This window comes from Peromyscus eremicus, chromosome 12, assembly GCF_949786415.1.
Source record: "Peromyscus eremicus chromosome 12, PerEre_H2_v1, whole genome shotgun sequence".
Taxonomy (NCBI): Eukaryota; Metazoa; Chordata; class Mammalia; order Rodentia; family Cricetidae; genus Peromyscus; species Peromyscus eremicus.
Window position 1 is genome coordinate 46250501 of NC_081428.1, and position 24405 is coordinate 46274905.

Below are 24405 nucleotides of genomic sequence, written 5' to 3' on the forward strand. Positions count from 1 at the left end.
GGGGAAATACAATCGTGTTTCCGCAGACGCTGATTCTGCTGACAAAAATTGGCATACTTGTAAGAGATGAGATGAAATAGCTGCTCCTTCTTTCACAACTGGGATAAAGCGGGGCACATTAGAGCTTTACACAGAATGCTGGAAATGCTTGGGACAGAAAACAAGTCAGAATATCAAGCATTCATCCACAGATGTGAGAAAATAATGGATTTTCTCGAAGCCCAAGGTAAGACAACACCAGGTCATGGGGAAAGGTAAGTCTATGGCCACAATCACATTCCAAAACAAACAAAACAAGACTCCCGTCTTCCTTAGAGCTGAGATGAGGGGCTGCCCAGAGAGCAATGCTCTTACAGTTATCTATAAGATGAATGTAATATGAGTCCAGGTTAACTAGAAGAGCTGAGTACTGAGACAAAAATAGTATATTGTTCAGGTCAGATGTAGGGAGGACAAGGAGCGAGAGAAGCTTAAGGAGATTTATATTAATCTGAGCAAGGAGTCAATGCTGGATTAATTTTTTTTTTTTCGAGACAGGTTTTCTCTGTGTAGCTTTGGTGCCTGTCCTGGATCTCGCTCTGTAGACCAGGCTAGCCTTGAACTCACAGAGATCCACCTGGCTCTGCCTCCCAAGTACTGGGATCAAAGGTGTGCACCACCACTGCCCAGCTGGATTAAATTTTTTAAACATTTATTTTTATTTATGTGGATGAATATGCTGCGTGTGTGTGTGTGTGTGTGTGTGTGCGCGCGCGCGCGCGCGCGCGCCATGGAGGCCAGAAGGAGTGTCAGGTTCCCTGGAACTGGAGTTGTGGGCAGCTCACAACGGATGTGGGTGCTGGGAATTAAATTTTCATCCTCTGCAGGAGCAGCAAGTGCTGAGCCATCTCTCCAAACCCGTGGGTTGGTCATTAAAAGTCTTTATTTGGCATATAAGCACTTGCACTTCCCTATGGGCCCACCCAGTACTGAAGTTCAATACACGTATACAATGTGGAATGGCACATCATGGCAGTTAGCATTTCCAGCTCCTCAAATATTCTGGGTTGGTAACTTCTGAACTCTTGTGCAATTATTTTAAATTATAGCATTAGTAATTGCCGTGGATGATCGTTCCCTTCTGCATTATGTAACCTAAGACCATTTCTCCTTTTGGAAATGTGTTTTGGTAGCCATTGCTCACTCCTTTTCTATCCTTCTACCCTTCCTACCTGTACTGACATCTATGAAGTCAACTTTTTCAGCTTCCAGAAATGAGTGAGGACATGTATAGTTTGTCTTTGGGGCCTGTTCCATATCATTTACTATCCTCCAGTTCTATGCATGTTGCTGCCAATGGCAAGATTTCATCTGTGTGTGTGTGTGTGTGTGTGTGTGTGTGTGTGTGTGTGTGTGTACACACCAGTTTTAGATGGTTTGGGCTCTTAAAATTGATTCAAGGCTCTGGCCTGTAGATTGCTGTGAGATGGTCTTTCTGCACACTGTGAATGTGTTGCTACCATTGGTTAATAAAGAAGCTGCTAATGGCCTATGGCAAGGCAGAATAGGGCCAGGTGAGGAATCCAAGCAGAGAGACAAGAATAAGAAGGCAGAGTCAGAGAAGACTCTGAGCACTATTGGGGGAGCAAGATGTAATGAAATACAGGTAACATCATGAAGCCACATGGCAAAGTATACACTAATAGAAATGGATTAAATTAAGATGAAAGAGCAAGCTAGCAAGAAGCCTGAACCACAGACCAAACAGCTTGTAATTAATATAAACCTCTGTCTGTTTATTTGGGACTGAACAGACAGAGGTTCCAGGGACCAGGCGGTACAGAAACTTCCGCCTGTAGTAGATATTCATCTGTACAACTTTGGAAGCCACCTATCCCCAAATTCTTAGATGCCAACCAATATTCTGCATGGGTATTTCTTGGAATTCTCATGTTTAAGTGAGGAAGGTTGGCATGTCTCAGCTGGTCTAAGTGGAAGAGGATGCATTGACAACTGATCAGTTACCATAGTTACGGTGATGACAGAGAAAAGGAAATGCCACAGTGAGCCCTTAAAGAAGAAGGAGCTGTGGTCGGACAGCTGGGGCTCAGTGTGACCACCTCCAGCAGTGTGACTGTGGAAGACCTCTTCTCTTCCTCACGTGGGAGGTGTGAATGAAAACACTCCTCCTCAGGCCACCAAGAGTAGATGAAATGACACAGGAGAAGAACAAGCCTCAAATGTCATCCTGGCCACACAGAGAAGGGAACCGACTCAGGTAAGACACTCAGATGTGCCCACACCCAGACTTACCACCCACATGCCTTGTCCTACACACACACACACACACACACACACACACACACACACACACACACACCAGAATATGAGAACAATTCAGCTGTGTAGGGACAGAGATGATAAATTTGGATCACACTAGTTTCCCTACATTGTTGGAGGATGATTCCTGGGCTAATAGAATTGTGGAGAATAATGACTGAAGTTTGTTGAAGTTCGGACAGAGGGTCCCACACCAATCTGACTGGGAGGCTAACCAGCACATGTAGAAGAGGATTAAGGTGTCTTTTGAAAAATTCCTCATTATTTTCACTGGAGTTTTTTTTAGTATCTAGAAAGTGCCTTAAGCTTACTAAGTCCCAGTTGGGAACTTCCACAGCACTGAATGATGTGCAAGGTCTAACCAAGAACACTTTGATTGCATGGTCTCAGAAAATGAATAGCCTACACTGGCTGAAAGACCAGGCATAAATTAATATCAACACTAAAAAAAATGCTGGGGCAGTGACAACCGTCTACACAGCCGGAATCGACCGCAGATGAGGCAAATGAGCCCAAGACCTTGGGAGTATGTGACATGTGACACAAAGAAAAGGAAGACATTGAAAATCACTCTTCAGCGCAGGGCCCATCGTGGCCAGCAGTAGATGGCAACAGAACATAAGCTCCATCTATGCATGTTGCTGCCAATGGCAAGATTTCATCTGTGTGTGTGTGTGTGTGTGTGTGTGTGTGTGTGTGTGTGTACACACACCAGTTTTAGATGGTTTGGGCTCTTAAAATTGATTCAAGGCTCTGGCCTATAGATTGCTGTGAGATGGTCTTTCTGTACACTGTGAATGTGTTGCTACCATTTGTTAATAAAGAAGCTTTCTCATAATGTTGTGTCAGAGCTTTAAAAAAAAAAAACTTACAGATCCTTTGCATATACATCATGGCTTCTGGTTTTGTGTTCTCAAGGGATTCCTGTGTGTGCAATGTGTGTGTCTCTATGTCTATCTGTGTTCCCATGCTTTTTCTTTGGCTCTTTTTCTTCTGTTAGTTTGTTTAGTCCTATTCCAATTTGTTTTTGCTTTATCTTATTTTTGTCTTATTCCTTAGATACCTGTTTGCTTTCTAACTAGAGACAGAAAGATGTAGATCTAGATGTGGATCTAGATGGGAGGGGAGGGGGGAGGGGAGGGGGGAGGGGAGGGGGGAGGGGAGGGGGAGGGGGGAGGGGGAGGAACTGGGAGGAGTAGAGAGAGGGAAAACCATAATCAGGATAGATTGTGTGGGAAAAATCCACTTTTAATTTAAAAAAGAAAAGAAAAAAAAAAGATTTTGTGGCCGGAAAGAGGAAGAACTTAGGATAACAGATGAAACTGTTATGATACTGAGCCACAGCATCAAGGTGATTTGGAAGAAAAAATTATTCCATAGCTGAAATCATAAGCAACGTGAAATAATAAGCAACGTGAAATAACAAGCAATGTGAACCCAAACGGGGATGGGAGGGGCAAGCGAGGCTATCATTGTTTCACTTGAACTTGGACAACTGTCCATACAGAGCCAGTGAGGTACCCAAAGTCAGCAAGGAGGAAAATTAAGTGCCCTAATGCGAACATGTGCACGTGTTCATCTTTTCTAAAGGCAGGTGGGTAGCCACTATTAACACAGTCAAGGAAAAATAAGCTAATCCTAATGAAACTGTTCCCCAGACGACATGAAGCTAGAACAAAAGAGCACAGCCAGGCACGAGGTAAGGCCTTTCTGTGGGAACTGAACACACCACAGTTCTGAGTCTATTATATGAGAGAATAAGGCCCTAGGTTCCACACCCAATTAAGCTCACCAAAATAATAAATAGTAGCATTGGAGGGTGTCTTGTGTTATAGCTAATTTTTCTTCCTTAGGCAACAACTTCTGTACCACTGCTGGTAGCACTGGCTACTTTCCCCCTTTATATTCAACAATCAGAGCACCCATATGAAACAAACTTAAACGTGTGTGTGTGTGTGTGTGTGTGTGTGTGTGTGTGTGTGTGCGCGCGCATGCACATCCACACATCCACTACACTACATTCACACATATACACAGTAATTAAAAGATAACTGTGAAGGAACTTAGGGGTTAAGAATTTTTTTTCTTTACTTTAAGAAAGTACAGACAGATAAGCATTTATAGGTCATTATTTCTTAGTTGAATTATTTCAATTATGGCCAAACAAAAATTAACGTTCATCTCACTAAGGCACACTTATGTACATTAATTAGTTATATGAGTGTGAAAACGAATGCCCTGCTAAGATCACATCATCCTACCTACCATGTCCACACCCACAAAAGCAGCAGACCTGGACAAACAGACCACACAAAGGCAACGCAGCTAATTTGTGAATAAGCACTTACTAAAACCCCGTGCACCATTTAGAAAGGTGACAACGTAACAACTCCATGAAAAGCAGATGAAGACGTTGATGTCTCTGCAAAACAAGTGGTGATCCCTAACAGTCACAGGTGCAGCTGTGTCAAACTGTGCGTCACAGAGGTCTGTGGTTAAAACGCTGCTTGTAGTTCTCCCATCCTTTCCAGCTTCTGGTTAAATTCTGACCTCTTTTCTAACTTGAAAATGCTTTAATGCTTACTTGCTAGATGTCCTGGATTTTGGTATGTCTTATCATTGATATTAAAGGTTTTTGTTTGTTTGTTCTGTTATTTTTTCCCCTGATCCTATACATAAATTATTCCCTTTCAATGTGTTTTCTTTCTTTTTTCTAATGGCTTCTTAAGACAATTGGAATGGGCTAGGTGTGATGCCCGGGGTAGCAGGGACTAGACACAAATAGGAGAAAGCAGACTGGCCAAGGTGATCATAGCTGTGGGTGGAAAATGGGCACATGGGAACTGATGGAACTTCATTTGAAATTTTCCATATCTACTATTTCTTTTTCTTTTTCCTTTTTTTTTTTTTTCTTCCGAGACAGGGTTTCTCTGTGTAGTTTTGGTGCCTGTCCTGGATCTCGCTCTGTAGACCAGGCTGGCCTTGAACTCACAGAGATCCACCTGGCTCTGCCTCCCGAGTACTGGAATCAAAGGCATGTGCCACCACCACTACCTGGCTCTCTATTTTTCTAAATAAAATCTCCCTACAGCTCTGTTGTGTGCCTTGCTTCAATGATGTTCTCATGAAGGGATGTAAAGTCAGAAGAAATATGTTCCTCATTGGACCAAGTACAATTTAAACAATTCATGAATATAAAGGGATGCTATACAACATACGGCAATGTCTTTAACAGGGTGAAGAGTCAATGGCTTAGCCAGTTCTTAAATCAATCATGAACAACAAGGGTTTGCCACACTTGGCTTAGTGAAGTCAAAGAGATTCCACAGCTGCCAAGATACATAGCTATTTGATACCAACCATCAGTCAGAATGATGATGCATTATCTAGTGGAGTGAGTGGAAAGTGCGCCCGTGTTTCCCGAAGAGATTTTTCCAGGGGGTTTTTGGTAGCCACCTCATTTAAGTCAATTCAAAATAATACTTCAGGTACTGATGTTGTAACTTAGTGGTCCCTAGCACCACAAAATAGACAGACAGACATGCAGTAAATAAATAAGAAGGACCAAAATCATCAAAACAGAATTATAATTTCTGACAAGTTCATATTTAAAACTGCTTATAATTTGGATTGGGGCTTGAAGCCCTGATATGCTCTTCAAATTATATGCACAATTTTTATACATTTACACATATGTCAAAATTTTCTCAGTCTGGTAATTAAGAAGAAAGAGGTCATGGGCTGGAGGTTAGTTATGTATTTACTGGTTCATGCAGCCACACATAACAGCTAATGTCTCTAGGACAGGCTCCTTCATCTTCAAGTGACTGAACTGTATGTTTCATCTACCCAGATCTAACGGACCCTTCCATTTTTATGAAGTGTCTTAAGGTGTCATTCATCAGTGAAGTTAATCTTACCAGGACTACAGCTGGATCTCTGCTGCTAGTTTCAACTTCAGGGGATGCCTTGCATTCCTGCACAAGGTTTTCACTCTGCTTCTTCTTTGTTTCCCATGAAGAGACCTAAAATAGTAACAAAAATTACTCAAGGATTAGAACCAATCAATAGTATACATTAAGCCACTTTAACTATTTCATAGAGACTGTATTAACTGCAGGATAATTCAAGGAAAATCAACTGATCTTTGCCCTCAAAAATACATGACTGGCCAGGTCTGGAAACACAGACCTATAAACCTAGCACGTAGAAGGCAGAGGCAAGAGGATCACAAACCAAAGAAAATCTATATAAATAGACCATGAAAGAAAAAGGCAGCAAGAAATGTAAAGAAATATATCATTCAACAAGGACATGTAAAGATCAACTAACAACACCTAACAATTTTACAAAAAAAGAGAAAAAACACCTTTGTTTTAAATATTTATAAAGAATTTAATGATCTCCTGATATGTCTACCCCACGTTTGATTTCCATAAATATAATGTCTTCCAAAACCAAAATAACTTAGTTTTCGAGAGCTGATGTACATCCTGCCTCCATTTGATGATTCTCCATCTGCCAAGGGATCCCAATCTGGCTTCTGCCCTCTTCACTAGCAGCAGCAGCAGCAGCAGCAGCAGCAGCAGCAGCAGCAGCAGCAACAGCAACAACAAGGCTTCCTCCTATCACTTCTACTGCCTCTAAGTTTGGTTAAGTCAAAGAACATTCTTCAGACCTATGAAATTTAGCTCTCTTGCCCAGTCTTTTTTTAATCTCCTTATTCCCCACTTGGAAGATGCGACCTATTCCTACTTTCCCTTCCCCTAGGACTAGCAAGTCCTCCACAGTCTGTGCAGTTACCTCCCCTTCTCCTCACGTACCCTTCACCCCCACTCACACTCAAATGTGTCAGCACTTCACAAGCTCATGAGTCCTGTTTAGAGCTCAACTCTAAAGCTAGGGTCACTGTATTGGACGCCTTTCCTTGGAAGTCGCACATTTTAAGCTGAACTCATGTTCCTCTTCACAAGCCAATTGCTCTCTGAACCCCCTATTTCAATGGCTGTCAACACTGCTCTTTTCCATGCCTCTGTGTTATCATGGCTTGTCCCCTTAAAAATACTTTGTATTCATCGATGGGTCAAATGCTCTACCTCTCTCATTATCACTTTAATTGAATGTAATCCTAAAAACAGGGACACCCCCCTAAAAAGACATCTTTGTTACATTCTTAGTTAAATTCCTCATTGTAAGCGTTAGTGTTCTTGTGTCATAAACAGCCACCATAAGGTCAGTTGCAGAGAACATTGAGCAGGTAGGAATCCTTATTGCTTACGTCCAGCACCAAAGTTTGGTTCTGAACCCACAAATCCAGTGGCTCACAATTGCCCATAACACCAGTTCCAGGGCATCTGACATCCTCTGCTAGACTCTTCAGGTCCCCACCCACAAACGGTATACATCTACACAGACAAATATACATGCACACAAATAGAAATAAAAATAAAAATTTTTAAATGCTATAAACAATATGCTAGGTAGAGTAGCATCTCAATCTAGTTCCAGCTACTCTGGAGGCTGAGGAGGGAGAAAAGCCTGGGAAATATTGTAAAACTCTCTCAAAACAATAGGAGGAAAATAAAAACCCAAGCAGCTGCCACAGTCGCAGTTCACATCTGTCCGTCAAAGTATTAAACTGTTCTATTGTAAGCTGGATGAGGGAGGAGACACATCTGTACATAGGCTGAAAGGTCCACAAGATTATACAGAATAGAGGAACACACACACACACACACACACACACACACACACACACACACACACACACACTATGTAAAGCTACAGAAGTGTTTGTGCATATACAAACAGTAGGCAAATACATTCAGTTCATGTTAGCTTTACATACATGTACATTTAAGTTGATCTCTATATTTAAGATCTAAAATATGTGGTTTTTACGCCACAAACATAAGACCTTTTCCCATCCAGGTATTCTTTGGGGCACCATCACTTGGCTGAATTCTCCACATTGTGCTGATATTAGCAGTCTAACTTTTCTTCCAAAATAGAGAATTCGGGGAGAAAAAAATAGAAATTGGGACTCTATCCAGCAAACACGGGCTGCAATGTACATCCCATAATTAAAGTGAGCTAAAAATGTGAACACGAAGCCAAACCTTTACCAGATGCTATTTCCAGAACAAGGAAATTATTAAACATCTTGTGAGTAAGAGAAAAGAAAGGGGGAAAAAAACCACCTGCCTGGGATGCCTCCATGAGCTTGAGGTTTTCCGACAGAGCGGGCACATGACTCTGCTGCTGGTGTTTCACTCTCCTCTTCACAGACCTCTTCTGAATCTTAGTCATGCAGACAAACTCCACGTCCGAGTCGGCATCCTCTGGGCTTCTCTTTTGGCCTCTTTGGCTGGACGAATGCTGGACAGATGAAGGAGGAGTGCCTTGAATTAGGTCTACCACTGAAGGCCCAAGTCTCCCAAGCGTGGATTTTTCCTTAATGAAAAACAAGAAGATATAAATTTGTGAGATGGAGTTCGATTATTTATGATGAGCTACCATTTTTTTCTCCTAACACTGAATTATACTTTTATAGCATTGATTATATTCATCCTTTATATTTTTCTGCCCTCCAGTTTTTCCCAGATTCCCCAATACATGCTATAGCGGTTTGAAGGAGAATGGGCCACATAGGCTCATATATTGCAGGTCTCAAAAGCCCACAGCATTCCCAGTTTGCATGCTTTTGCACACTCTCATGCTTGTGTGCGTTCTCTCTTCTCTCCTCCCTCTTCCTCTCTTCCCTCTCCCTCTCCTCCCTCTCCCTCTCCTCCCTCTCCCTCTCCCTCTTTTTCTCCCTCTCCCTCTCCTTCTCCCTTTCATTCTCTCCTCCCTCCCCCTTCCCTCTTCCTCTCCTTCTCTCCTCCCTCTTCTTCTCCATCCCCCTGCCCTTCTCCTTCTTCTCTCCTCCCTCCCCCTCTTCCTCTCCCTCTCCTTCTCCCTCTCTCTCCTCCCTTCCCTCCTCTTGAGTCAGACATAAGTTCTCAGCTGCTCCAGCCATACCTCCATGCCTGCTTCAAAGCTCCCTGTGATGAAAGCCATGGACTCTACTACCCCCTGGAACTGTGAATCCCTAAATTAAATGCTTTCTTCTCTAAGTTGGCTTGGTCATGGTGCTTTGTCACAGAAGTAGAAAAGTAACTAAGACATATCCCTTTTCCAATTCCATGTTCTGTTTTTCCTTAAATCCACGGAGTCCAACCAAGGCTGCCTATATTCACATGGATGGGGCACTATCCACTAGAGCACATCCATACCTCGGGGGGAAAAATGACTTTCCTTGCCCTAACAGCCATCTGTCACCACTAGTGCCCCAGCGTGGGGCTAGGGCGTGTGTGCCCCTCCCTCATCCATGGGAGAATGCTGACTGACTTGATCTTGGACAGGTCATGCAGGTAACCACGGCTCCTGTGAGTTCATGAGCGCAATGGCCCTGCCGTGTCCAGGAGACACGGATTCACAGAGCATCTCCCTCATCGCTCACTCTTACAACCTTTCTAGCACCTCCTCCGTGATATGCTCTGAGCCTGTGGAATAGAGGATGATAGAGATGTCAGCTGAGCGCCGAGAACCTCATCGAAGCCTCTTCTCTGCACTTCGACCGCTTGTGAGGTTCAGGATTATCAGTCATACTTCGTACTACTAATAAAAAGTTCAAAAATCAGAAGTTTTGGACAGCCACTTTAGCGAATGTCTACTTCAGTAATAATAGTTCTCTCCAAGGTGGATTCAGAAAGAGCTGCAGAGGTGGGCTGAATGCAGAGATCTGATGCATTTGCCTTTCCTTCCCTGGTGCATGTGAGGTGAGGCAAGTCCCCATTCCTAGGCCGATCCCACATCTCACATCCTGCATCCTGCCCCTGCTGGCTACTTTTTTAATATGTGAAGGACATATGTGGTAAAAGTACTAGATAGAGTATGTGCTCCTCCAAGCTAGAGTCTGGTCTCTTTTCTAGAAGCCAAAAAGAACTAGAAGACTTAGGGGTCAGTAGGACATGGGTGGTGTTCTAGCATTCCTAAGTTTCCTGCAGGTGACTGATGGGCTGCCATCCAGGAGAACCAAATTTAATACAAATAGAACATATCGATCGCTCCTGTGCCTGATTCTGCAATTCAGGTATGTAGGGAGTTGGGTAAATTCATATGAAAGGAAGGGGCAGGGTTATGAGCTCCTGTGCACTCCAACTTATGACTGAGTTCATAAGTCTTGGGTTCCTACATGAAGTACAGAAAATGCAAGTAACAGCAAGGCAAACCAAAGGGGCACACTGAAAGCAAATGCTTCAATGTTGAAGCAACTGCGGAAAAATAACAAGACATGAAATGTGCACATTCATGTCGACTAAGACATAGGGGCAGGTTAAGGGTGGGAAGAAGGCAAGCAGGAAGGCCTGAGTTCGGATCCCCAGCATCCACATAAAACGCCAGATGCAGTGCTGCACACGTATAAGCCCTGGGGAGGCAGAAACAGGCAGATCCTCGGGCTTGCTGACCAGAAAACTAGCCAAGTCAGTAAACCACAATTGAGTGAGAGGCCCTGTCTCAGACAATAAGGTAGGAGTGGTTTATCAAGACACACATGATGTTGACTTCTGACCCCATGTACATGCATGGGCACCTACACATACACATGGGCACACACACATGCATCCATACACACACACACACACACACACACACACACACACACACACACACACACAAACACACGAAATAGAAATAATTGAAACTGTGGAGTTTCCCGCATATTTATGTATCTAACATAGTTGAGGAGTTCTGAGGCCTCACAACTATTTTTTTTTTAAAGATGCTCGAATGATTCACATGTCCTCTCCATTGACTTATGTTGTTGTAGTACATATATGAAGAGGGGGCATGCCCAAAGCCTCACCATGCACTGCCTGGCAGGCTGCAGGTTGGTAGACTAGGTTAGTTTTGAACTTATGGCAATCCTCCTGAACTTATGGCACTCCTCCTGCCTCTGCCCCCCTAATGCTGATATTACAGGTGTCAGTTATTATGTGGGACCCTAAATTTTAGATCTTAGATACTGGAAAATTGAAAAAGAAAACATTCTATGACATTTAGCAAACTTAAACAAGAAAATGCTTCCCACGAGGACATGAGCCCACTTAAAAGAGTTGGGTACGGTGGCACAACACTTATAACCCCAGCTTTAGGGAGGTGGAGACTGGTGGGTCCCTTCATCTAGCTGATGAGTCTGCCTAGCCTAGTCAGCAGGTGAGGGACAGTTTCACACAAAAAAACAAGGGAGACGATACCCAAGAGACATCTAGAGCTGTCCCCTGGTGTCTACAAGCATGCACACACTCATGTAAGCATGCCTGTACACACATGTACACCCACATAAACACACCCATACATGTGCACATGCATACTCAAAAATTATGTATGCAGCGTATTTCTAGGTAAATATATGCCCATAGACTAAACTGTTGTCTTTCTTATAGAAACTATGGGAAATGCATTTTAAAAAACTGGAATTGTCATCATATCCAACCAGTAAAGTAATGGATGATTTAATTATTTATGTTTTATTTGCAAAGTTTTTGCTAATAAATATATATCAGTTTAGTAAGAAGAGAATGTCAGCTAAAATCATTAGTGCTTTATTCTGTGACTGATGAAGCTTATGTGAGAAATGTAATACAAATGGCTGGATATTACTTTATGTATTTATTTGAAATTTTTGAGATTTGAAAATTTTTTATTTTTATTTTACGTGTTTGTATGTGTTGCCTGCTTGTTGTGCACCACATGCATGCAATGCCCACAGAGGCCAAAAGGTGGTGTCAGACCTCAAGACTGGAGTTACAGATGGCTGGGAGCCACTGTGTGGCTGTTGGGAATTGAACCTGGATCCTCTGTAAGAGCAGGCAGTGCTCTTAACAGCTTAGCCATCTCTCTGGCTCCTGGCTCCTATTTTAATTACTCACCTTCTGTGCTGAAGAAAGGCAGATGGGCTTGAACTCAGGGATTCTACTCAGTGCTATAAACTGAGGCGTCTAAGGAAAGAAAACATTAAAGCAAATTTAATAACTAAAAAAAAATATCTTCAGTGGCATATTACAGAAATTCTGTAGCATGAATCTTAGAAGGTCTTATTAATAAAACAAACCTAGGACCAGGTATTGGGGTGAATGCTGTAAGATCAGAGAAACAGAACCAGCCACAGCTAACCTCACCTTGCCAATTCCTCAGCTGATCCTGTTTCCTCAGACCGGAAGCCTCTGTGTCCTCATCCAAATGGATCTCAGCTGAACTGCTGCTAAAAAGCCTGAAAGCTTAACCAGCTCTAGTTCCTGATTTTCACGCCTTATATGCCTTTCTGCTTCCTGCCATCACTTCCTGGGATTAAAGTTGTGAGTCACCATGCCTGGCTGTTTCCAGTGTGGCTTTGAACTCACAGAGATTCAGATGGATCTCTGCCTTTGGAATGCTAGGATTAAAGATGTGTGCACCACCATTTTCTGGCCTCTGTATCTAGTGGCTGTTCTGTTCTCTGATCCCAGATAAAGTTTATTAGGTTGCACAATACATTGGGGAACACAATATCACCACAAAATTCAGTATTCTTCCTTTCCTAATGAAGTATCTAGATCACATTCCTTACCCATAAACACTTAGTTCTGCTGCAAGAATGTTCTTCTCATGGTACCTGGGTAGTGTAAAAGCATCCAACGTTTTAGTAAGCACTGTGGATTGAATGTCTTATGAGCAACTTCAGGGTACCACTTGTTCCAATCCTGACTGGGTCCAGCCTTTGCATCACATAATCTTCCACCTCTCCTCGCCAGAGACCCTCTTACTCTCTGCCTACAGAGCTCAGGGGCATCCTGAGAGCACTGGGCTGAGATTCAGTGAATGGGTGAGGGTTAACTGCCTTTTACTATGCCTCTCATCACTGAGATGTTGCCTTATGCCCAGCATCCAGAAGTTTCCAGTATCCCCAGGCAGGCTATCGAGAAGGGGAGCCAGTGATCTCCCTAAGAAGGGAAATCCTTTGACACTAATGCTTTCATTGCTGCTTTTAGCTACTGTTTTTGTTACCACTGCTGTTTTGTTCTGGGTTGGGGTCCCACTATGTAGGTCTGACTGCCTGGCCTGGAACTCACTGTCCCGGGATTCAGATGGCTCTTGGCAGGTGCCTTCAAGGCCACCCTTCCGAATCTGAATCTGTTATTCTCACAGCACTTCCTCTGGGGTCTCTCTTCATTGGTGGATCATCAGCACAGACACCCAGGTTAGAGGCTCTGAACATTCCTGGCTCACAAACCCTCTCTACTCCCCATTAGTGATCAAGTTATGTGAATTTCCCCACTTGACTCTTTTGTAAATTCAAAATGCATGAGGTCAAAGTCACCACCTATTAGAAGCCCTTTTTACTAAAACGAAGAGGTGAGGGGGCTCAGTAGGTAAAGGTGTTTGTCACCAAACCTGTGACCCCCGAGTTTTCCAGTACCTGTGTAGTAGGAGGACAGAGCTGATCACACTCACACTAAGGCATTCTTCCTCCAACTAAATAAATAAATAATAAATGTAATAAATAAAACATAAGCTGGGCGGTGGTGGTGCATGCCTTTAATCCCAGCACTCGGGAGGCAAAGGCAGGTGGATCTTTGTGAGTTCGAGACCAGCCTGGTCTGCAGAGTGAGTTCCAGGACAGCCAGGACTGTTACACAGAGAAACCCTGCCTCAAAAAAAGACAGAAAGAAATAAAATATAAAATATTGTTTAAATGGCTTGGTGTATAAAGGTGTTTTCCAAGAAAGCCTGATGACCGGGGTTAGATCTCAGAGCCTATGTAAGGGTAGAGGAAGACAATTGATTCCAGAGAGTTGTCCTCTACTGCCAAAACATGCCATGGCATCCCCACACATACACACATTCAAGAAAACTCAATTAAAATACAAGTAAAATTGAGGAGGGAGAATGAGGAAAAAGCATGACAATCAAATTTGCATACAGGCTATTAGAATCCTCAAACAAGCCTCTGGAAATAATGTCACATTCTTACACATGGAATTCTAACTTAACGAACAGGGGTGGAGACTAGCAGTGTAATTTTAGTGTTCTTCAAGTGGTTCTGATATGCAGTCTGGATGGAGAAACGCCACCCTGGAAGGCAGCACCACTGCTGAGCCCCTGGTGCCTGGCCTGGCACACGGGCTTTCAATTCAGGTTGAGTAAATGGAAACTCACACACTCACATGGCTTATGATTTGTTTCCTGATGTCTACCCTGATCTTGACCACATCCCATCCCTCTGCCACCCTTGTGCCTCTGTGCACTCAATGTTTCTCCCATTTACACAGCCCCCTTTCATACTGTTAGACAAGCTACGTCTTTGGTCTGAATGGTCCTGTCTACTCTTGTCTTTCTGCTACGTCCCCACTCATCCCTCAAGTCTCAGTTCTGAAAGCACCCATCCCAGCTGCTAAATCCAGGTCTCTAAGGAAGAACCATTTGCTGCTTTTTGGCTCACGCAACATTGCGGATAATAGATTTTTTACTTTTTAATGTGTCTTGTTGTAAAGCTACAAAATAAAAAGAGCTACATTGGGTCATTCTCTAAAAACATAGTTATGAGTTAGGTTTTCCAAGATTGCTCTTAGCCAGTGTTTCCACAGAAAAAGTGGGGTAGAAGGTGAGAGTCCAGCAAGTTTTTCACAAGCAAAGCTGTTTCTCTCATACCTCTGAAAACTACTGCTCTGTCAATCATAACTTCTTAAGTTCTTTCACGAGCATCCCACGTAACCTACTTCCATGAACTGGCATTTGCCCAGCAGGGTCTCAGATGTCCCTCCCACTATTGGAAACAATGGCTAGCGTCACTTTGCCATCTCCACATCTGCCCTTCTCTGCAGGTGTATATATGCTGATCCTTCTGACTTGATCTTGCCGGGGTCTCTTCAACTGCTTTCTCTTTCTTCCTTTGAAGCTCCTGCTTCATCTTGACTCCTCCAAGTGACCCCAAAAATATCTGGAAGATATCTTCTAGCTGCATGGAATTTATATCTTTGTCTTCTGTGTGCCTTATTTTTCCAAGACTTCCAGAAAAGAGTGGAAATGATGTGTATTTACAGCTACATTCACACCCACAATACTACCTCTCTACATGGTTGTATCACACTGTCTTACAGTTACATGTCAATGATGCATTGCAATAGACTGGACTTCACACTTGTTTCTGTTATATGGGGCACAGAGCGTGATGTTCAGGGTGTCACAGATGCTCAATAAAGGGTTGTCCATTATAGGGTGAACTGATGGCCCTAAAGTGTAAAGCCTATCTTTCCATGGTTGAAACACTGTAAGGGGTCTACTCTGAATTCACAGCTTGACAGATTCTGTTGTCCATGCTGGATACTATCACACCTTGCAAGCGCTTTCCAGGGTGCCATATACATTCATTTCCAGTGGTGCTGGCAACCCTTTATAACGAGACTGATTCCCGATATGGCAAAACGGACCCAGTCTAGCCTGGCTATAATATATGACTCAATTACATTATTTGAGTTTACAACATTTTTAACAATAACTTAAAGATAACTATTCTCTGCTATACAGTTTTATTGTAATGGGATTGGACCTGAATTACTAACCATATCGCTAAACAGGAATTGTGAGTAAATGGACATTTTATGAGTCCTATAAATTCTGCTCTTTCGTTTTGACTTCAGAGTTGTTTTTACAAAAGGACAAGAGACCCAGAAAAAGCACGACAGAATTTCCAATTGCATTTTGAATAAAATAAACATTAATAATTATGGTCAGACAGAACATTTTGAAGCCATCAAAAAGCCAATAGAAGACATTGTACTGGCTTTAAGGAATAGAATGAAGGTGAATCATTGGGAGCACACAGGAGAAGGAGCTGCTGAAGGGAATGCCTTCCCCCCTCAGTTCTGTACTCAGCAGGCTTGAACACAGTTGGCTATTATTTCCTGTCCTTTAGTAAAGGCATGATACAGCCTTGGGAATTTGGAGCTTCATTTCTCCCATTCACCTGAGTTCTACTCACTTCCTTCTTGAATCTTAATCACATAGCTTTGCTTTCTAATTCTAGGGAGGGCTTAACTTGAGCTTTTTGTACTAGTAGTTTCATGCACTGAAAAATACCCAGCTGTGAGATTCTTTACTCTTCCTTACAATTTATAGCTCTCAGTGTCTAGAGTCCCTCCAGTGCTGTGGCTATCAATTAGAACATCTTTCCCCGTTAGCTCTCCCCTCTTCTCTCATACTCCTCTTGACTGTCCTTCCTTCCCTAACTCTACTGAGAGAAGTCTGTCCCCTGGACTGTTCTCTGTCCTACACGCCCCTCCTAATGGTCCTTAGCCCTGGGTCCTCAGGTCACTCATGATTCTCCTTAGGATCACTAGGAACTCTGAATTTCTTAATTTCCCTTTCCAAGTGAGGGTTGATTCTCTCTACTGAAAACAGGGGAGCAGAATAGTTCAACAGTTTAGAAATTCCAGACCCCTAAGATTGTTGATTCTATATCACAAGAGCACATGTGATTCTCATGGTCAGTTCTCTCATGTGTCGCTAATTGACTCTCGTTCCTAAGCACACAAGACTGTTTTTCAGAGTGTCTGAACACAACACCTGCCCTTCTCTGTCATCAGGTGGCCCTGATTCCTCTTCAGAGAAGACAAAATTAAGGTTACTAGGGTATGTGAAGGCCCTTAACTGCTCTGCCCCTGACTTAGGAAAACACACATCCTCCAACTCTGATCTAAAGCCTCTCCCTAGTCCTCACATTCTTCCTTCTGTTTCCCAGATTTTTTTTTTCTCCATCAGCCACACCTCTTGTGTGCTAAGGTCCTTCCATTTCATTGGCTTTCTTTTAATAGTTCAGAAACATTGTCAAATCTCTCCCAGCCACTAACTTACCACATATACACTTACGTAACCATTGTGTGATGATGTAAGTATAAGCCTACCTTATCAATTTTCTATACATTTATTTGATTTCTTTACATTTCACTGACTGCTTCTCAACCTATCTGACCCCATCTAGAATTTTTCTTGTAAAACCCAAAATGACAGAATTAAAGGGACAAAGCCAAAGTAAAATAATAAAGGAGGAGGAAATTTGCTGAAGAATTAGGACAGAGTAGGGGATATCAGCTTTCTTTCTGAAGCATCTTCTATAGAAACAGATACAGACATAGAATTGGTGCACTACAAACATCAGCACAGGCTAAATCCACTAAGTGAAGTGTGCCCTTTGGTTCTAATTAGGAATAGCATTTTCCACTAACCAGCATAGGCTTTCAGCATCAGCCTGCAGGTTGCCCTATTATTTTAAAGTATCTTTTAAAATCATATATATTCATTTTTAATTTGGAGAACACATTTTCCCATCTTTGATTGCACTTTTTATAAAACTGACCTCTGCTGGCATAGTTAATCCACTTCCAATTCTGTCTCTGTTACCTAACGAATAGTTATTTCCTAATGACAGCATCTTTTCTCCTCATCATCTTCTCAGATTTCAAAAAAAAAAAGAATAATGACAGACATCTTACAAATACGGGTAATTATTTTTAAACGGTAGTCATAACCTCTACCAGCAAGATGACGGCTGCATTTCTCTTACAAATTCAGGGTCTTGCAAGCCACAATGGAATCAGCACAAGCTGCCTCAGGTGGGTTATCTGTGGAAGCAGAAAACAGAGGAACCCCCAAGGCAGAAAGAAAGAGGTGAACATTTGTACATTTGTGATGGACACAGCCTGGAAAGAAGGTTCCAAGACGCCAATAACAAGAGACTTTTGTTTTGTGAACCTGGTGTACACCCCAGCCTCGTGTGTGTGTGTGTGTGTGTGTGTGTGTGTGTGTGTGTGTGTGTGTGTGTGTGTGTGTTTAATTTACTGAACTTGAGATCTGGAAGAAAACAGTACACCTTGGAATTTCATTTGTGCCTGATTATTATTAGTAAGCATTTGAAGAAATTTCCCTCTCCAAACTGTGGAATCTCTGGAGAGTGTGTTTGAATTTGAAAGGATGTCTTTGCAGCAAAATCTAATTGAATATTTTTTTCATATGTCTTTCTAATTTCCTTCTCCTCTCCTAAGGTCTTAGCTTCCCCCTCAGAGATATTTGCTTGTATTCCAGACAGGCCAAAATGCTCACCATAGCTTGTTGTTTCTTTTCCCTACTTAAAAAGCCGCTAAGCAGGTCTTGTGGATCAGCCCTGTTGTGTCTGGGTGACACTGTTTCCTTGGAGTCATCCACCACCTCCAGCTCTTACAATCTTTCCTGCTTCCTCTTCCCTATCACTGAGCCTTGAGAAGAAAGGTTGGATGAAGATATCCCATTTAGGGCTGAGTGTTCCAGAGTCTCTCACTCGGCATTGTCCAGTTGTGGGTCTCTGGGTTAATTATGATCTACTTCAAGAAGAAGCTTCTCTGATGAGGGATAAGCAAGGCGTTGATCCAGGGGTAGAGGAGTATGTCATCAGGAGTTCATTTTCTCCCATGGAGTGTCACTAGGTGTTAACTATGGACTCCAAGACGGGCCCCATGCCCCAGGAAAAGTTAGCAAACACAAAAGAGACTCCATGTTTGTTTGTGTGGGTGCAGTTTTTGTTGTTGTTGTTGTTGTTGCTATTGTTGCTGTTGTCTTGTAGTTTTTGTTTGTTTTGATGTTTGTTTCTTGTAGTTTGTTTCTCTCAAGAGAAAAAACATGAAGTTTCTTGGGTAGGGAGATGGGAGGAGTTAGGGGAGGAGAAAAATATATTATATGCACAAAAATTTAATATCTAGAAAATGCCACTAAGAAAGCCCAAGTGATCACCTTGCCTTCCAAATCTGCCTAGAACTGACAGGGTCCTCAAACAGAAATCACTGTTAGCTCTGGATTTCCCCATTTCTCCTGTGCACACGAGCTGGATCCATCCCTGCAGTGCGAGGCCCCTGGGTGTCAGCAACCCCTCTCCACACCCCGTGTAGAAGGCTGGGGCTGGTCAGGGAGGATGGGCCAAAGGGTTGGATGCATCTGCGGGAAAGCCCCTGGTGGAAACGGAACCATAGAGGGATCCAGTCTGAGTTTTCCTGAGCCCATAGAGTTGGGATAGATCAAGAAAATACAGGAGTTGAAGGTTCAACAAGGATTAACAAGCCAGTAGTACTATATGTAAAAATAAATTCAAAGTTAGAACAGTAATAAAATCCAGATCCTTGAGCTGAATTCAAAATGTAAATTCAGGTTCTGTATAAAAAGATAGATTAAAGCCAAACAAGATGGGAAACAGGATCCCAGCTCCCAGGGAAGGACGAAGGTATCTGTGCCCAGAGCTGCAGGTTCTGAGGCCTGGGCTTGCCCTAGAGAGGAGCAAGGAGGAGCCTGCTTTGGAAGGAGGCCAAATAACCGCATCTTATGTAACTGAGCCAGGGAACAGGCTCTGAATACATCCAGGATGCCAGGAAGCCTCTGGCAGTCCTTGATTAGCCAACACACTAATTGAGAACTGATGGTACACACAGTTCAGGTGCTTAAGGAGGGTTTGCAGGGCAGAGATCAAATAGGTACGGACGCATTAGAATCCAAATTAGCGTTGTCTCCCGTTGAATTATTTCAGGCCACACACGCGCACCTCTCCTCTCGTCCTTATTGATGTGGCTGGAAATGACTGACTGGCATGCAAAGAGAGGAATGCAACGCAGCATGCCTGCATGCAGCTGTCAACGCTATTTCTGTCCTCCACAAAAGGACATATTCCCCTCTGGATTGAAAGTCATCTTGGCCTTCAGTACCATTATTTGGTCCCTTCTGGAAAGCCCAGTAGCAGACAATAGGTAATGTGCCTTAGTTCCAGCCTCCTGGGGGAAAAAAAAAGTTGGGTAATTTATGAATCCAGAAGTTGTGCATATCCTGGGCTTTGTGAATCACATACCATCACACAAGACCGCTAGCTTCTCTCTAGCTACTGAGCCTCTCTGGGTATGTTAAGTAAACACAAACTGCTGTTCTGACAGAAGGTTTAACACCTGCTTTTTAAGAAGTTAATTTGACTGGTCAATTCAAGTTGAGAAGAGAGGCCCACCCTCCGAGGACAATCTATTGTGCACAACAGTGCGCCAGGCAGGGCAGTGAGAAGTAAGTCAAGACAAAGGGAGCCCACTGTACCTGCCTTCAGGGGGCTTCTGGGTAAGTTAATCATAAGCAGTTCTTCTAACCTCTCATTATTATGCATGAACTCAGGGCCTACAAATGTGAAAGTATCATTAATTTGCCATCTTGGAAAAGTAATGCAACACCACGGAGAAATGAGATCTTTCTTTGTAGCCAGAGTAATAAAGTAAAATATTTCAACTACAATGAATATAACAGCCTCTTGCAAGACAAGGGTCTTTAGGTGCCATAAATTTTAGAACATGGATGTTTATGTAAGGGGGTTGGAAAGTACTCGTGATAAATCAATACACTTTCTAAGGCATCTGTCACCGTAGCAACACACATTTGAAATCAGCATCCTCCACAATAATGGCACATTAAAAAAGATTAAATTCTAGATGGGAAAATGTGTTCACATTCTCCATTACAAAGTTTTGCTCAGATATTTCATTCTAACTTCAAACACACAGCTAAAAATTCCTCAAGCCGCCTTTGCTCAACATTTACAGCGACAACGACCAACACGGGAACTGCCAGATTATTTAAGTTCAATTTGTGTGTGTGTGTGTGTGTGTGTGTGTGTGTGTGTGTGTGTGTCCATACGAGTTCTGCAAAACAAAAGAAAGATATTGCTGCCTTTCCTTTTCAGAGGCATGGAATCCCATCAGTACTGTCCATTTGGTGGGAAGACTATAAACAAGACAAATGGAATCCAGATGTGAACTCTATACTTTAGTATACATCACTCTACTTTGACCAAGTGTAAGAAAAATTTGGTCTCCAGTAATATATGATGCAGAAGTTGGAAAGTTTCACCTGTGTAGGCCCACTCAGTCTTCCCAAATGAAAATATCAAATTATTCACTCTGTCCTCCACATCATTTGGTAAATACCTATCACTCAAACGTCCAGTCCTGGGTGCTGCTGGGAATGTGGACAAGAGTAAATGAATTTTTTTTTTTTTTTGATGAAGGAGATGGATCTGATATGTAAGTATCTGTAATGGCAGGGAGAAGGTGAAAGTGTGCTGTAAGAGGGACATGCCAAGGACAAGGAGACCAGAAGGGGAAAAGATGCTTTCACAGAGCGGGGGGGGGGGGGGTGGGTGGGGGTGGGGTGGGTGGGGGTGGGAGGGTGGGGGGGGTGGACAAAGATTTCACACAGGGTTTGGCATCAGTCTGAGATCACAAGGGACTCAAGAAAGGGCAGAGGCCACTACAGAGGAGAATGGCGGGAACAATGGCTCTCAGTGCAGTGTGGACATGAGAAGCGCATGAAAAATGCAGAGCAGAATCAGGCAAAATGAGAAAAAAGACGTTAGCAAGGAAGCTGTGTCAGGCTACAGAGAGCCTTGACTGTGAACTGAAAGACGACTATTGGTCATGAAGCCTAGAAGATAACCAAGCAACACAACATCACTGTACAAACATGCAAATTCCCAGCATCCACACGGCAGGATCCAATATCTTCTTCTGGCCTCCACTGAGCACCAAATTCAAGTTATGCAGATACATGCAGATAAACCCCACAAATACATAAAATAAAAATAAATAACTTTTAAGTAAAACATAGTAGGTAAGTTTAGAATATGAAACTGTGATTCATCTTTTAATGACTGAGGGTATTTTAATGCTGTCCTCCAAAAGCCTGAATCAAATGTAACTAAAACTAAATTCTATGTGCAGAGTCATCCTTGTTACACAATGGAATATAGAAATTTAAGCTGTGAGTTAAAACTAAGGGAGGTGAAAGATGGAAGATTAGAAACTCCTAAATTACATAGAGATTTCATAGGTCAGCAGTATTAAAAGTATTGCCTCGGTATATTAGAAAATAGAAAAACAATTATCCAGTCAAACAGCGGCCAAGCAATCAAGTAACATATTACTATTGAAATGCTTCTCTTGGCCAGCAGGTGGTGCTTGTCACTCAGTATAGAAAGCAGGTAATGGGAGCCCCAAGCCTACACCAGAGTAGGGTACAAATTCATCTGTTCAGAAGAAAGATTGCAAAGGATTGCTCCAGCCACACAATTTATAACCAGGGTTTTGGCTGGTCAACACCGATTATCAATTATGGTAGGGTGTGTAAGGGTGGGAGAGAAACCAAAGCTGCTGGGTTTTGAGAGGAGCTGAGAAGAAGTATTAACATTCTAAGCTCCTGTCTGAAGGTGATATACAACCTAGAACCACAGAACTCAAGATCCAGAATAACCTTGGATCTTGGATCTAGTGTCAGCTTGACAGGATCAGTAACCACCTACAAGCTTCCAGTGATGGATTCCTTAGATAAAGTGAGCCCCTGGCTTGGATGATTCCAGCTGGATCTGACCTGAAAGCCTCCTTATTATGGTCTGGCTTTCTACCGGAAGATACTTTACCAGCTGCCAAGGAAAAGAAGCAATGAATAGTCCTACCCTGATGCAACACCCACAAACCACAACAATGACCAGCATGACAAGATATCCCTGAAAGTGCAATAAGTGGTATGCACCCGATCATGGTAGCCAACAGCTCTTTAATCATAGTTAAGACCCATTCTACAGAAAGGAAATCATGCCTGATGCCGGAAATCTAGCCTTCTTATCAAAGCTAGTGAGGTCATGAATCTTAGAAAAGCCTTGCTAGACCAACATAATTCCTTATTACATTCTAAATCATATCCTTATATACCCATAGAGAAGTATTGCTACCAACCCTCATCAGAAGCCTCTCCTATAGCAAATGGAGATCCCCACAGGAGAAGGCAACTAGACACAATGCAGAGATCAGTGGATTTTGGGAAGTCTTGACTCCCCTGATCTGATGAACTGTGTCCTTGAACTGTGAACCAAAATACACATTTCTTCCTTACATTGCTCTTGGTCATGGTATTTTATCACAGCAACAGAGAATTAACCAAGATACCTAGTTACCTTCTTCATTTTCCACTTCAGACTGCCAGCTACCATTGATGCTAAAACGCAGAGGTGAAGAGTTAAGTGTGCAGGAGTAAGCCGCGGCTACACTTGCTCCCCAGGTCTTCTCAGTGGATAAGTGATCACTGTTAGTAAGAGGCTATCGGGAAGAGCAAGGCAGTGGGCGAGCATAATTATACGGTTTATACTTTATGACAGCCTAACTCCAAGAGGATAGACAAATGAGTGCTAGCCAAGAAACATGCTGAATCATGGTAGTAAATGAGCCTATCGTGATTTCCTAGTGGCATTCTGCCTGCACCCAGATGCAGTTTATTTTGACACTGAGCAGAGGCGATGCTACTTCTCTGACCTCCCCATCCCCGCATTTATCAAATGTTGTACGCCGCCAAAAACAGTTATTCTAAGGCAGTGGTTCTCAGCCTTCCTAATGCTGTGACCCTTTAACACAGTTCCTCAGGTTGTGGTGACCCCCCACAACCATAAAATTTTGTTGCTACTTCATAGCTATGATTTTGCTGCTGTCATGAATCATAATGTAAATATCTGACATGCAGGATATCCAATATTCGACCCTCATTGGGTCGAGACCCACAGGTTGAGAATCATTGTTTCAAGGACAATAAAGAAGACAACTTCGCACTGTCTACAACATGGCTTTCACTCTTGCTTTTGACCCTGGGTAGATATCACCAAAGGATAGTTATTGAACTCCATATTACTTCCATGGATTATTTTTCTTAAAGAATTGAAGTGCTCTTTCAAAATCCTTCTATTCAGTAATTCCCATATTTTATAAAGAATTTTACTGTGTTGAAAAGATAACTACACCACAAAAAAACTGAGTTTGCTTTTTAAGTATCTAAGTTCCCTCATGAGGGATCAGAACAATGCTTTTTGCCAAGTCTTATGCTATTATTGCCTTAGATGCTCTGATTCCTACAATTTTCTCTAAGTAGACTTCAAGATAGAAGTTCAAGGCCACTTTCCCTATGACAGGTACTTAT

At 42.7% G+C, this 24405-nt stretch overlaps 1 protein-coding gene across 1 annotated transcript in view; it reads right to left on the bottom strand.

The window, feature by feature from the left end:
• Morc1 (MORC family CW-type zinc finger 1) overlaps window positions 1-24405 on the bottom strand; it is a 140100-nt gene that overhangs the window by 26121 nt on the left and 89574 nt on the right. The window contains exons 17-19 of the mRNA XM_059277734.1: window positions 12294-12362; window positions 8524-8772; window positions 6240-6344 (exon numbers count right to left, since the gene is read on the bottom strand). Of these exons, the coding sequence (XP_059133717.1) occupies window positions 6240-6344; window positions 8524-8772; window positions 12294-12362 (423 nt within the window). The remainder of the gene's footprint in view (window positions 1-6239; window positions 6345-8523; window positions 8773-12293; window positions 12363-24405) is intronic.